Below are 14,313 nucleotides of genomic sequence, written 5' to 3'. Positions count from 1 at the left end.
CTCCAGATGTGGTCTCACCAAGGCCCTGTATAACTGCAGTAAGACATCCCTGCTCCTGTACTCAAATCCTCTTGCAATGAAGGCCAACATACCATTCACCTTCCTAACTGCTTGCTGCACCTGAATGCTCGCTTTCAGCGACTGGTGTACAAGGACACCCAGGTCTCGTTGCACCTCCCCTTTTCCCAATCTATCACCATTCAGATAATAATGTGCCTTTCTGTTTTTACAACCAAAGTGGATAACCTCACATTTATCCACGTTATACTGCATCTGCCATGTTCTTGCCCACTCACCCAACTTGTCTAAATCACATTGGAGTCTCTTTGCATCCTCCTCACAGCTCACATTCCACCCCAGTTTTGTGTTGTCTGCAAACTTGGAAATGTTACATTCCGTTCCCTCATCCAAATCATTGATATATATTGTGAATAGCTGGGGCCCAAGCACCGATCCCTGCGGTACCCCACTAGTCACTGCCTGCCACCCCGAAAAAGACCCGTTTATTCCTACTCTCTGTCAACCAATTCTCAATCCATGCCAGTATATTCCCCCCAATCCCATGTGCTTTAATTTTACACACTAACCTCATGTGTGGGACCTTATCAAAAGCCTTCTGAAAATCCAAATACACCACATCCACTGGTTCTCCCCTATCTATTCTACTAGTTATCTCCTCAAATGCTCCTCGACATCCAGGGGGCTCTAGATTTGGCAGCCCCTCCCTTTTTCTTTGTGGGAACATGTTTACTCTGAACCCCTTGAATCTCCCCTTTGAATGTCTCCCACTGCTCTGACACTGATTTACCTTCAAGTCGCTGTTTCCAGTTTACTTCTGCTAAATGACTTCTCAGTTTAGTAAAATTGGCCTTTCCCCAATTGAGAACTTTAACTCCTGCTCTGTCTTGGTCCTTTTCCATAACTATGCTAAAACTAACTGTATTATGATCACTACCACCAAAATACTCTCCCACTGCTACTCCTTCCACCTGCCCCTCTTCATTTCCTAAAACTAAATCCAGAACTGCCCCCCCCTTTCATTGGGCTTGCTACATACTGGCTAAACAATTCTCCTGTATGCAATTTAAGAATTCTGCGCCCTCTATACCATTCACACTGTTTGTATCCCAGTTAATATTCGGGTAGTTGAAATCCCCTATTACTGCCCTACTGTTTTTGCACTTCTCAGAAATTTGCCTTTATATTTGCTCCTCTATCTCGCTCTGACTGTTTGGGGGTCTATAGTACACTCCCAGTAGAATGATACAGGGATCCCACACACAACAAAAACTTGCATTTATTTTGCGCCTTTAATGTAGTAAAACATCCCAAGGCGCTTCACAGGAGCGATTATCAAACAAAATTTGACACCGAGCCACATAAGGAGATATTAGGACAGGTGACCAAAAGCTTGGTCAAAGAGGTGGGTTTTAAGGAGCGTCTTAAAGGAGGAGAGAGAGGGGGAGAGGTTTAGGGAGGGAATTCCAGAGCTTAGGGCCCAGGCAGCTGAAGGCACGGCCGCCAATGGTGGAGCGATTAAAATCGGTAATCACAAGAGACCAGAATTGGAGGAGCGCAGAGATCTCGGAGGGTTGTAGGGCTGGGGGAGGTTACAGAGATAGGGGAGGGGCGAGGGCCATGGAGGGATTTGAAAACAAGGATGAGAATTTTAAAATTTTGCAGCTTCGGATCTGTGTTCTAACTCCCTTTAATCACACTCCATAACTTGCAATCTTTCTCAGGCAGGTGTTTATCTTAAGTCAGGCCTCTTGGCCTCCCAGCTAATAAACTAAATCTTTCTTTGGTACAAAGGGAGTTTTTCTGCCTGTGCTGTGTCTGTGCTGCTGAAGTTAGTAATCCTTTCTTTACCCAGGTCTCCTATTAACTTTTCTCATTAAGTCAGTGGTTCCAATCTTCGAATTGTTGTAGATTTCTACCTTAAGATATTCCAATTTAAGAATCAAACTTCCTTATTTAACAAAGGCTAAAAGCTGACATTACTACAAAATGAAGAAAGCTCATTAGCAGCATTACATTAACAGACTGCAATCAGTCTGATTAACCCTTTCCTTACAGTCTTGGGGCTAGCCTCAAGACTAATGTAATGCTGCTAATGGGGCATCAGTGGGCCCTCTGCCTCTGCCCCAGGCCCATCTCCTGAAGATCGCTGGGGTTGGCAGGACCAGCACTGACAGGCGGAGTAGCCGTGCCATTCCCCCGTGTCGAGGCGGTGAAGAGGTGTCCAACAGACTCCGTCCACCTGTGTCGCTCAACGGTACAACACAGACTGAGGGCAGGACCCCGAGAGAGGCCCAGGAGACAGAGAGGGGTCCCTAATAGTCGGAGCTGGCTGACACCCACCCTGTCAGGAGCTCGACAATCCAGGTTAATAAAAAGGCTGTGTGTGTGTGTGAGTGTGAGTGTGTGTGTGTGTGTGTGAGAGTGTGAGTGTGTGTGTGTGTGTGTGTGTGTGTGTGTGTGTGTGTGAGAGTGTGAGTGTGTGTGAGTGTGAGTGTGAGTGTGAGTGTGAGTGTGTGTATGAGGGTGTGTGTGAGTGTGTGTGAGTGAGTGTGAGTGTGAGTGTGAGTGTGTGTATGAGGGTGTGTGTGAGTGTGTGTGAGTGAGTGTGTGTGAAACGGGGTGAACGTGCCTCTATAAATCGAGGCCGCTGCCCTGACACAAACACTCAGACAAGCTTTTATTTCAATCAAATGCCTCACTCCCGTCTACGAACGTGCTGGAATCTCCAGGGATTGAGGATTAATGTCCAGGGTATCGCTGCGAGCAACGCCCGGGAGAAAAATCAAAGGGGCATTAAAAAAATTGTCTGTGTTTAAATTCTCTTTGATCACTTTCACAGAATTACACAGAATTCACCACACGGACTGCAGCGGTTCAAGAAGGCGGCTCACCACCACCTTCTCAAGGGCAATTAGGGATGGGCAATAAATGCCGGCCTCGCCAGCGACGCCCACATCCCATGAACGAATAAAAAAAAATTCCACTGGAAAGACCTGAATGCCGAGATTGACATCTGGAGGTCCTTTGGAACATTATTTACAGGCAGACAGATGTTTGTATCAGCACCAATCTTACCCAGAAACTGGCAGTGACTGGACACACTGGCTGTTGCCCAGATCCACCTCGACTCCCACAGGAGGAAACATCAACTCTGACAGTTACTGTTTCGAGGAGAGAAAACCCCCAAATAGAGTTTGAAAACTTCAAGCTCAACGAGCAATTTGGTCTTTTTTGCACAACACCGTTTATTTAATGTCAAGCATTTTCAAGAAATTAATAACCTGAATACGGGAACTTGCCTTAGAACATAAGAAATAGGAGCAGGAGTAGGCCGTCTGGCCCCTCGAGCCCGCGCCTATCTTCGAGTGTAGTGGACGAGCCTCGCAAATACTGCATCATGTCTCCACATCCATGGAACTCTTCCTCAAAACAAATCACTGGTTTACACAGAATGTACGGCACAGAAACAGGCCATTCGGCCCCACTGGTCTATCCCGGTGTTTATGCTCCACACGAGCCTCCTCCCTCCCTACGTCATCTCACCCTATCAGCACGTTCTTCCATTTCGTAAAGTAAAACTTTTGTTCGTTAGTTATAAAAATATTGGGCGATGGGAAAAAAGTCTGATTGATTGGGAGGGGCGGTTGGAGGCTGGAGGTCACGTGCAAGGGCGGCTGTACTGGGCTGGGTGGCAAAAATTAAATTAAATTAAACAGAGGATTGCGTCCCACTTAATACAGAGTTTCTGTTTTAAAAAAATGTTTGTATCTAAAGGCAGAAATATTCTTAAGATTGGAGCGTTCGGGATTTGCTGCCACACTTCGGATCGAGGCACCGGCCTGCGGTCCGAGGCCCAGGCTCCGGCCTGCGGTCTGAGGCTCCGGCCTGCGGTCCGAGGCTCCGGCCTGCGGTCCGAGGCTCCGGTCCGAGGCCCAGGCTCCGGCCTGCGGTCCGAGGCTCCGGCCTGCGAGTCGAGGCTCCGGCCTGCGAGTCGAGGCCCCGGCCTCCGGCCTGCGGTCCGAGGCTCCGGCCTGCGGTCCGAGGCTCCGGCCTGCGGTCCGAGGCTCCGGCCTGCGGTCCGAGGCTCCGGCCTGCGGTCCGAGGCTCCGGTCCGAGGCTCCGGTCCGAGGCTCCGGCCTGCGGTCCGAGGCTCCGGCCTGCGGTCCAAGGCTCCGGCCTGCGGTCCGAGGCTCCGGTTCGAGGCTCCGGCCTGCGGTCCCAGGCTCCGGTTCGAGGCCCAGGCTCCGGCCTGCGGTCCCAGGCTCCGGCCTGCGGTCCGAGGCTCCGGTCCGAGGCTCCGGCCTGCGGTCCGAGGCTCCGGCCTGCGGTCCGAGGCTCCGGCCTGCGGTCCGAGGCTCCGGTTCGAGGCTCCGGTCCGAGGCCCAGGCTCCGGCCTGCGAGTCGAGTCGTGAAGCACTTTGAATATTCAAATAAGGGGCCTGAGGCCGGTTTGTAGGACCCCCTGCAATATTGGGGGGCCCTGAACGCAGCTGACGCCGGGCTCAGGGATGGAGACAGACAGTGACCCCTGACGTTACCAGTGCACTGGTGTTCCTGTTTGCATCAATTTCCTCTCCACGGTATCGAGCACAGATTTTAACTGATATACAACACGTCGGAGAAATGAGTGACCACCACCAGTGCTGGTTTGACACACTGCACTCCCTGCCATCCTGAGGACCCCTCGTCTCTCTCACCTGTGCAGGTTTTGCGGTTACGGCTCAGTTGCCAGCCGTCCCGGCAGCTGCACCGCACCTCGCCCTCCCCTCGCTCAGTGCACACGTGCTCACAGCCGCCATTCTTCAGCCCGCAGGTGGTGATATCTGAAAAGGCAAAGGTCACGAACACCACTTTGGGTCACACAGAAATTCCTCCTCAGACAAACCCATAACACAGGGAAAAGGAGGAGAGCAACAGGCCAGAAATAGTCGTTTATATAAAGAGTAACAGACACCCGGGAGTGAGTTACAGGCTGGAATCTAATCGAGGGGTTCGGGGGGGTTTATATATAGAATAACAGATACCCGGGAGTGAGTTACAGACTGGAATCTAATCGAGGGGTTCGGGGGGTTTATATATAGAATAACAGATACCCGGGAGTGAGTTACAGGCTGGAATCTAATCGAGGGGTTCGGGGGGTTTATATATAGAATAACAGATACCCGGGAGTGAGTTACAGGCTGGAATCTAATCGAGGGGTTCGGGGGGTTTATATATAGAATAACAGATACCCGGGAGTGAGTTACAGGCTGGAATCTAATCGAGGGGTTCGGGGGGTTTATATATAGAATAACAGATACCCGGGAGTGAGTTACAGGCTGGAATCTAATCGAGGGGTTCGGGGGGTTTATATATAGAATAACAGATACCCGGGAGTGAGTTACAGGCTGGAATCTAATCGAGGGGTTCGGGGGGGTTTATATATAGAATAAGAGATACCTGGGAGTGAGTTACAGACTGGAATCTAATCGAGGGGTTCGGGGGGGTTTATATATAGAATAACAGATACCCGGGAGTGAGTTACAGGCTGGAATCTAATCGAGGGGTTCGGGGGGTTTATATATAGAATAACAGATACCCGGGAGTGAGTTACAGACTGGAATCTAATCGAAGGGTTCGGGGGGGTTTATATATAGAATAACAGATACCTGGGAGTGAGTTATAGACTGGAATCTAATCGAGGGGTTCGGGGGGGTTTATATATAGAATAACAGATACCTGGGAGTGAGTTACAGACTGGAATCTAATCGAGGGGTTCGGGGGGTTTATATATAGAATAACAGATACCTGGGAGTGAGTTACAGACTGGAATCTAATCGAGGGGTTCGGGGGGGTTTATATATAGAATAACAGATACCCGGGAGTGAGTTGCAGGCTGGAATCTAATCGAGGGGTTCAGGGGGTTTATATATAGAATAACAGATACTCGGGAGTGAGTTACAGACTGGAATCTAATCGAGGGGTTCAGGGGGTTTATATATAGAATAACAGATACCCGGGAGTGAGTTACAGGCTGGAATCTAATCGAGGGGTTCGGGGGGGTTTATATATAGAATAACAGATACCCGGGAGTGAGTTGCAGGCTGCAATCTAATCGAGGGGTTCGGGGGGGTTTATATATAGAATAACAGATACCCGGGAGTGAGTTACAGGCTGGAATCTAATCGAGGGGTTCGGGGGGGTTTATATATAGAATAACAGATACCCGGGAGTGAGTTACAGGCTGGAATCTAATTGAGGGGTTCGGGGGGGGTTTATATATAGAATAACAGATACCCGGGAGTGAGTTACAGACTGGAATCTTATCGAGGGGTTCGGGGGGGTTTATATATAGAATAACAGATACCCGGGAGTGAGTTACAGGCTGGAATCTAATCGAGGGGTTCGGGGGGGTTTATATATAGAATAACAGATACCCGGGAGTGAGTTACAGGCTGGAATCTAATCGAGGGGTTTGGGTGGTTTATATATAGAATAACAGATACCTGGGAGTGAGTTACAGACTGGAATCTAATCGAGGGGTTTGGGTGGTTTATATATAGAATAACAGATACCCGGGAGTGAGTTACAGACTGTAATCTAATCGAGGGGTTCGGGGGGTTTATATACAGAATAACAGATACCCGGGAGTGAGTTACAGACTGTAATCTAATCGAGGGGTTCGGGGGGTTTATATACAGAATAACAGATACCCGGGAGTGAGTTACAGGCTGGAATATAATCGAGGGGTTCGGGGGGTTTATATATAGAATAACAGATACCCAGGAGTGAGTTACGGGCTGGAATCTAATTGAGGGGTTCGGGGGGGTTTATATATAGAATAACAGATACCCGGGAGTGCGTTACAGGCTGGAATCTAATCGAGGGGTTCGGGGGGGTTTATATATAGAATAACAGATACCCGGGAGTGAGTTACAGGCTGGAATCTAATCGAGGGGTTCGGGGGGTTTCTGTACAGAATAACAGATACCCGGGAGTGAGTTACAGACTGGAATCTAATCGAGGGGTTCGGGGGGTTTATATATAGAATAACAGATACCCGGGAGTGAGTTACAGACTGGAATCTAATCGAGGGGTTCGGGGGGTTTATATATAGAATAACAGATACCCGGGAGTGAGTTACAGACTGGAATCTAATCGAGGGGTTCGGGGGGGTTTATATATAGAATAAGAGATACCCGGGAGTGAGTTACAGACTGGAATCTAATCGAGGGGTTCGGGGGGGTTTATATATAGAATAACAGATACCCGGGAGTGAGTTACAGGCTGGAATCTAATCGAGGGGTTCGGGGGAGTTTATATATAGAATAACAGATACCCGGGAGTGAGTTACAGACTGGAATCTAATCGAGGGGTTCGGGGGGGTTTATATATAGAATAACAGATACCCGGGAGTGAGTTACAGACTGGAATCTAATCGAAGGGTTCGGGGGGGTTTATATATAGAATAACAGATACCTGGGAGTGAGTTATAGACTGGAATCTAATCGAGGGGTTCGGGGGGGTTTATATATAGAATAACAGATACCTGGGAGTGAGTTACAGACTGGAATCTAATCGAGGGGTTCGGGGGGTTTATATATAGAATAACAGATACCTGGGAGTGAGTTACAGACTGGAATCTAATCGAGGGGTTCGGGGGGGTTTATATATAGAATAACAGATACCCGGGAGTGAGTTGCAGGCTGGAATCTAATCGAGGGGTTCGGGGGGGTTTATATATAGAATAACAGATACCCGGGAGTGAGTTACAGGCTGGAATCTAATCGAGGGGTTCGGGGGGTTTCTGTACAGAATAACAGATACCCGGGAGTGAGTTACAGACTGGAATCTAATCGAGGGGTTCGGGGGGTTTATATATAGAATAACAGATACCCGGGAGTGAGTTACAGACTGGAATCTAATCGAGGGGTTCGGGGGGTTTATATATAGAATAACAGATACCCGGGAGTGAGTTACAGACTGGAATCTAATCGAGGGGTTCGGGGGGGTTTATATATAGAATAAGAGATACCCGGGAGTGAGTTACAGACTGGAATCTAATCGAGGGGTTCGGGGGGGTTTATATATAGAATAACAGATACCCGGGAGTGAGTTACAGGCTGGAATCTAATCGAGGGGTTCGGGGGAGTTTATATATAGAATAACAGATACCCGGGAGTGAGTTACAGACTGGAATCTAATCGAGGGGTTCGGGGGGGTTTATATATAGAATAACAGATACCCGGGAGTGAGTTACAGACTGGAATCTAATCGAAGGGTTCGGGGGGGTTTATATATAGAATAACAGATACCTGGGAGTGAGTTATAGACTGGAATCTAATCGAGGGGTTCGGGGGGGTTTATATATAGAATAACAGATACCTGGGAGTGAGTTACAGACTGGAATCTAATCGAGGGGTTCGGGGGGTTTATATATAGAATAACAGATACCTGGGAGTGAGTTACAGACTGGAATCTAATCGAGGGGTTCGGGGGGGTTTATATATAGAATAACAGATACCCGGGAGTGAGTTGCAGGCTGGAATCTAATCGAGGGGTTCAGGGGGTTTATATATAGAATAACAGATACCCGGGAGTGAGTTACAGACTGGAATCTAATCGAGGGGTTCAGGGGGTTTATATATAGAATAACAGATACCCGGGAGTGAGTTACAGGCTGGAATCCAATCGAGGGGTTCGGGGGGGTTTATATATAGAATAACAGATACCCGGGAGTGAGTTGCAGGCTGGAATCTAATCGAGGGGTTCGGGGGGGTTTATATATAGAATAACAGATACCCGGGAGTGAGTTACAGGCTGGAATCTAATTGAGGGGTTCGGGGGGGGTTTATATATAGAATAACAGATACCCGGGAGTGAGTTACAGGCTGGAATCTAATCGAGGGGTTCGGGGGGGGTTTATATATAGAATAACAGATACCCGGGAGTGAGTTACAGGCTGGAATCTAATCGAGGGGTTTGGGTGGTTTATATATAGAATAACAGATACCTGGGAGTGAGTTACAGACTGGAATCTAATCGAGGGGTTTGGGTGGTTTATATATAGAATAACAGATACCCGGGAGTGAGTTACAGACTGTAATCTAATCGAGGGGTTCGGGGGGTTTTCTACAGAATAACAGATACCCGGGAGTGAGTTACAGACTGTAATCTAATCGAGGGGTTCGGGGGGTTTATATACAGAATAACAGATACCCGGGAGTGAGTTACAGGCTGGAATATAATCGAGGGGTTCGGGGGGTTTATATATAGAATAACAGATACCCAGGAGTGAGTTACGGGCTGGAATCTAATTGAGGGGTTCGGGGGGGTTTATATATAGAATAACAGATACCCGGGAGTGCGTTACAGGCTGGAATCTAATTGAGGGGTTCGGGGGGGTTTATATATAGAATAACAGATACCCGGGAGTGAGTTACAGGCTGGAATCTAATCGAGGGGTTCGGGGGGTTTATATATAGAATAACAGATACCCGGGAGTGAGTTACAGACTGGAATATAATCGAGGGGTTCGGGGGGGTTTATATATAGAATAACAGATACCCGGGAGTGAGTTACAGGCTGGAATCTAATCGAGGGGTTCGGGGGGGCTTATATATAGAATAACAGATACCCGGGAGTGAGTTACAGGCTGGAATATAATCGAGGGGTTCGGGGGGTTTATATATAGAATAACAGATACCCAGGAGTGAGTTACGGGCTGGAATCTAATTGAGGGGTTCAGGGGGGTTTATATATAGAATAACAGATACCCGGGAGTGCGTTACAGGCTGGAATCTAATTGAGGGGTTCGGGGGGGTTTATATATAGAATAACGGATACCCGGGAGTGAGTTACAGACTGGAATCTAATCGAGGGGTTCGGGGGATTTATATATCGAATAACAGATACCCGGGATTGAGTTACAGACTGGAATCTAATCGAGGGGTTCGGGGGGTTTATATATAGAATAACAGATACCTGGGAGTGAGTTACAGGCTGGAATCTAATCGAGGGGTTCGGGGGAGTTTATATATAGAATAACAGATACCCGGGAGTGAGTTACAGGCTGGAATATAATCGAGGGGTTCGGGGGGGGTTTATATATAGAATAACAGATACCCGGGAGTGAGTTACAGACTGGAATCGAATCGAGGGGTTCGGGGGGTTTATATATAGAATAACAGATACCTGGGAGTGAGTTACGGGCTGGAATCTAATTGAGGGTTCGGGGGGGTTTATATATAGAATAACAGATACCCGGGATTGAGTTACAGACTGGAATCTAATCGAGGGGTTCGGGGGGTTTATATATAGAATAACAGATACCTGGGAGTGAGTTACAGGCTGGAATCTAATCGAGGGGTTCGGAGGAGTTTATATATAGAATAACAGATACCCGGGAGTGAGTTACAGGCTGGAATATAATCGAGGGGTTCGGGGGGGGTTTATATATAGAATAACAGATACCCGGAAGTGAGTTACAGACTGGAATCTAATCGAGGGGTTCGGGGGGTTTATATATAGAATAACAGATACCTGGGAGTGAGTTACAGACTGGAATCTAATCGAGGGGTTCGGGGGGTTTATATATAGAATAACAGATACCCGGGAGTGAGTTACAGGCTGGAATCTAATCGAGGGGTTCGGGGGGGGGGTTTATTTATAGAATAACAGATACCTGGGAGTGAGTTACAGACTGGAATCTAATCGAGGGGTTCGGGGGGTTTATATATAGAATAACAGATACCTGGGAGTGAGTTACGGGCTGCAATCTAATCGAGGGGTTCGGGGGGTTGATATATAGAATAACAGATACCCAGGAGTGAGTTACGGGCTGGAATCTAATTGAGGGGTTCGGGGGGGTTTATATATAGAATAACAGATACCCGGGAGTGCGTTACAGGCTGGAATCTAATTGAGGGGTTCGGGGGGGTTTATATATAGAATAACGGATACCCGGGAGTGAGTTACAGACTGGAATCTAATCGAGGGGTTCGGGGGGTTTATATATAGAATAACAGATACCCGGGATTGAGTTACAGACTGGAATCTAATCGAGGGGTTCGGGGGGTTTATATATAGAATAACAGATACCTGGGAGTGAGTTACGGGCTGGAATCTAATCGAGGGGTTCGGGGGGTTGATATATAGAATAACAGATACCTGGGAGTGAGTTACAGGCTGGAATATAATCGAGGGGTTCGGGGGGGGGGTTTATTTATAGAATAACAGATACCTGGGAGTGAGTTACAGACTGGAATCTAATCGAGGGGTTCGGGGGGTTTATATATAGAATAACAGATACCTGGGAGTGAGTTACGGGCTGGAATCTAATCGAGGGGTTCGGGGGGTTGATATATAGAATAACAGATACCCAGGAGTGAGTTACGGGCTGGAATCTAATTGAGGGGTTCGGGGGGGTTTATATATAGAATAACAGATACCCGGGAGTGCGTTACAGGCTGGAATCTAATTGAGGGGTTCGGGGGGGTTTATATATAGAATAACGGATACCCGGGAGTGAGTTACAGACTGGAATCTAATCGAGGGGTTCGGGGGGTTTATATATAGAATAACAGATACCCGGGATTGAGTTACAGACTGGAATCTAATCGAGGGGTTCGGGGGGTTTATATATAGAATAACAGATACCTGGGAGTGAGTTACAGGCTGGAATCTAATTGAGGGGTTCGTGGGAGTTTATGTATAGAATAACAGATACCCGGGAGTGAGTTACAGGCTGGAATCTAATCGAGGGGTTTGGGGGAGTTTATATATAGAATAACAGATACCCGGGAGTGAGTTACAGACTGGAATCTAATCGAGGGGTTCGGGGGGGTTTATATATAGAATAACAGATACCCGGGAGTGAGTTACAGACTGGAATCTAATCCAGGGGTTCGGGGGGGTTTATATATAGAATAACAGATACCCGGGAGTGAGTTACAGGCTGGAATCTAATTGAGGGGTTCGGTGGGGTTTATATATAGAATAACGGATACCTGGGAGTGAGTTACAGACTGGAATCTAATCGAGGGGTTCGGGGGGTTTATATATAGAATAACAGATACCCGGGAGTGAGTTACAGACTGGAATCTAATCGAGGGCTTCGGGGGGGTTTATATATAGAATAACAGATACCCAGGAGTGAGTTACGGACTGGAATCTAATCGAGGGGTTCGGGGGGTTTATATATAGAATAACAGATACCCGGGAGTGAGTTACAGACTGGAATCTAATCGAGGGGTTCGGGGGGTTTATATATAGAATAACAGATACCCGGGAGTGAGTTACAGACTGGAATCTAATCGAGGGGTTCGGGGGGTTTATATATAGAATAACAGATACCCGGGAGTGAGTTACAGACTGGAATCTAATCGAGGGGTTCGGGGGGTTTATATATAGAATGACAGATACCCGGGAGTGAGTTACAGACTGGAATCTAATCGAGGGGTTCGGGGGGTTTATATATAGAATAACAGATACCTGGGAGTGAGTTACAGGCTGGAATCCAATCGAGGGGTTCGGGGGGGTTTATATATAGAATAACAGATACCCGGGAGTGAGTTACAGACCGGAATCTAATCGAGGGGTTCGGGGGGGTTTATATATAGAATAACAGATACCCGGGAGTGAGTTACAGACTGGAATCTAATCGAGGGGTTCGGGGGGTTTATATATAGAATAACAGATACCCGGGAGTGAGTTACAGACTGGAATCTAATCGAGGGGTTCGGGGGGTTTATATACAGAATAACAGATACCCGGGAGTGAGTTACAGGCTGGAATCTAATCGAGGGGTTCGGGGGAGTTTATATATAGAATAACAGATACCCGGGAGTGAGTTACAGACTGGAATCTAATCGAGGGGTTCGGGGGGTTTATATACAGAATAACAGATACCCGGGAGTGAGTTACAGACTGGAATCTAATCGAGGGGTTCGGGGGGGGTTTATATATAGAATAACAGATACCCGGGAGTGAGTTACAGACTGGAATCTAATCGAGGGGTTCGGTGGGGGGGGGTTACAGATATCCGGGCCCTGGGGGTTTATGCACCCCCATGTTTTACTGACCTACACAGACCGGCAAAGTTTGGGGTTTGTCCTCTGGTCTTTGTTGAGTGATCTGATTTCAGTCGAGCAGCAGTTGGGACTGATCACCACCCCGTGACCCTGATGTATGTCACGTGCTGTGATGCTGCATGTCGAATAGTCTGCCAAAGGTCAAACATCAAGAGCCATCAGAGGGCTCAGTGCCCCTGGAAACGGGCAGCACGCCCTGGGCAGGGGTGCACTGGGGACCAGAGGTTGATGGGCAGGACCTGCTCAAGAGAGCGGCCCAGGGGCTCAACGGCTGTAATATGGTGACGCGTGACGTGTGACGCGTGACGTGTGACGCGTGACGCATTTGTCCATAACTCACTGATGCAGGTCTTGTTGTCCTTGTCCAATGCCAGCTCAAGGGGGCACCCGCAGGTGTAGCTCCCGTTCCCATTGGTGCAGGAGTGCGAACAACGGCCATTATTGATCTTACACTCATCAATATCTGGGGAGGAAAAAAGGGCAGAGGGAGTTAGACTGGCACACACGGGGAGAGTTAGACTGGCACACACGGGGAGAGAGTTAGACTGGTACACACGGGGGAGAGAGTGAGACTGGCACACACGGGGAGAGAGTGAGACTGGCACACACGGGGAGAGAGTGAGACTGGCACACACGGGGAGAGAGTGAGACTGGCACACACGGGGAGAGTTAGACTGGCACACACGGGGAGAGAGTGAGACTGGCACACACGGGGAGAGAGTGAGACTGGCACACACGGGGAGAGAGTGAGACTGGCACACACGGGGAGAGTTAGACTGGCACACACGGGGAGAGAGTGAGACTGGCACACACGGGGAGAGAGTGAGACTGGCACACACGGGGGGAGAGTGAGACTGGCACACACGGGGAGAGTGAGACTGGCACACACGGGGAGAGTGAGACTGGCACACACGGGGAGAGTGAGACTGGCACACACCGGGAGAGAGTTAGACTGGCACACACGGGGAGAGTTAGACTGGCACACACGGGGAGAGTTAGACTGGCACACACGGGGGAGAGAGTGAGATTGGCACACACGGGGAGAGAGTGAGACTGGCACACACGGGGAGAGAGTGAGACTGGCACACACGGGGAGAGAGTGAGACTGGCACACACGGGGAGATTTAGACTGGCACACACGGGGAGAGAGTGAGACTGGCACACACGGGGAGAGTTAGACTGGCACACACGGGGAGAGAGTTAGACTGGCACACACGGGGAG

The 14,313-nt window shown here is 48.6% G+C and overlaps 1 protein-coding gene across 1 annotated transcript in view; it reads right to left on the bottom strand.

The window, feature by feature from the left end:
* The window catches only part of LOC137332621 (latent-transforming growth factor beta-binding protein 4-like), a 128,732-nt gene that overhangs the window by 27,279 nt on the left and 87,140 nt on the right, over nucleotides 1–14,313 (bottom strand). The window contains exons 11-12 of the mRNA XM_067996582.1: nucleotides 13,432–13,554; nucleotides 4,719–4,844 (exon numbers count right to left, since the gene is read on the bottom strand). Coding sequence (XP_067852683.1) covers nucleotides 4,719–4,844; nucleotides 13,432–13,554 — 249 coding nt within the window. The remainder of the gene's footprint in view (nucleotides 1–4,718; nucleotides 4,845–13,431; nucleotides 13,555–14,313) is intronic.

This window comes from Heptranchias perlo, chromosome 2, assembly GCF_035084215.1.
Source record: "Heptranchias perlo isolate sHepPer1 chromosome 2, sHepPer1.hap1, whole genome shotgun sequence".
NCBI lineage: Eukaryota > Metazoa > Chordata > Chondrichthyes > Hexanchiformes > Hexanchidae > Heptranchias > Heptranchias perlo.
This window is presented reverse-complemented; position numbering and strand designations above follow the sequence as displayed.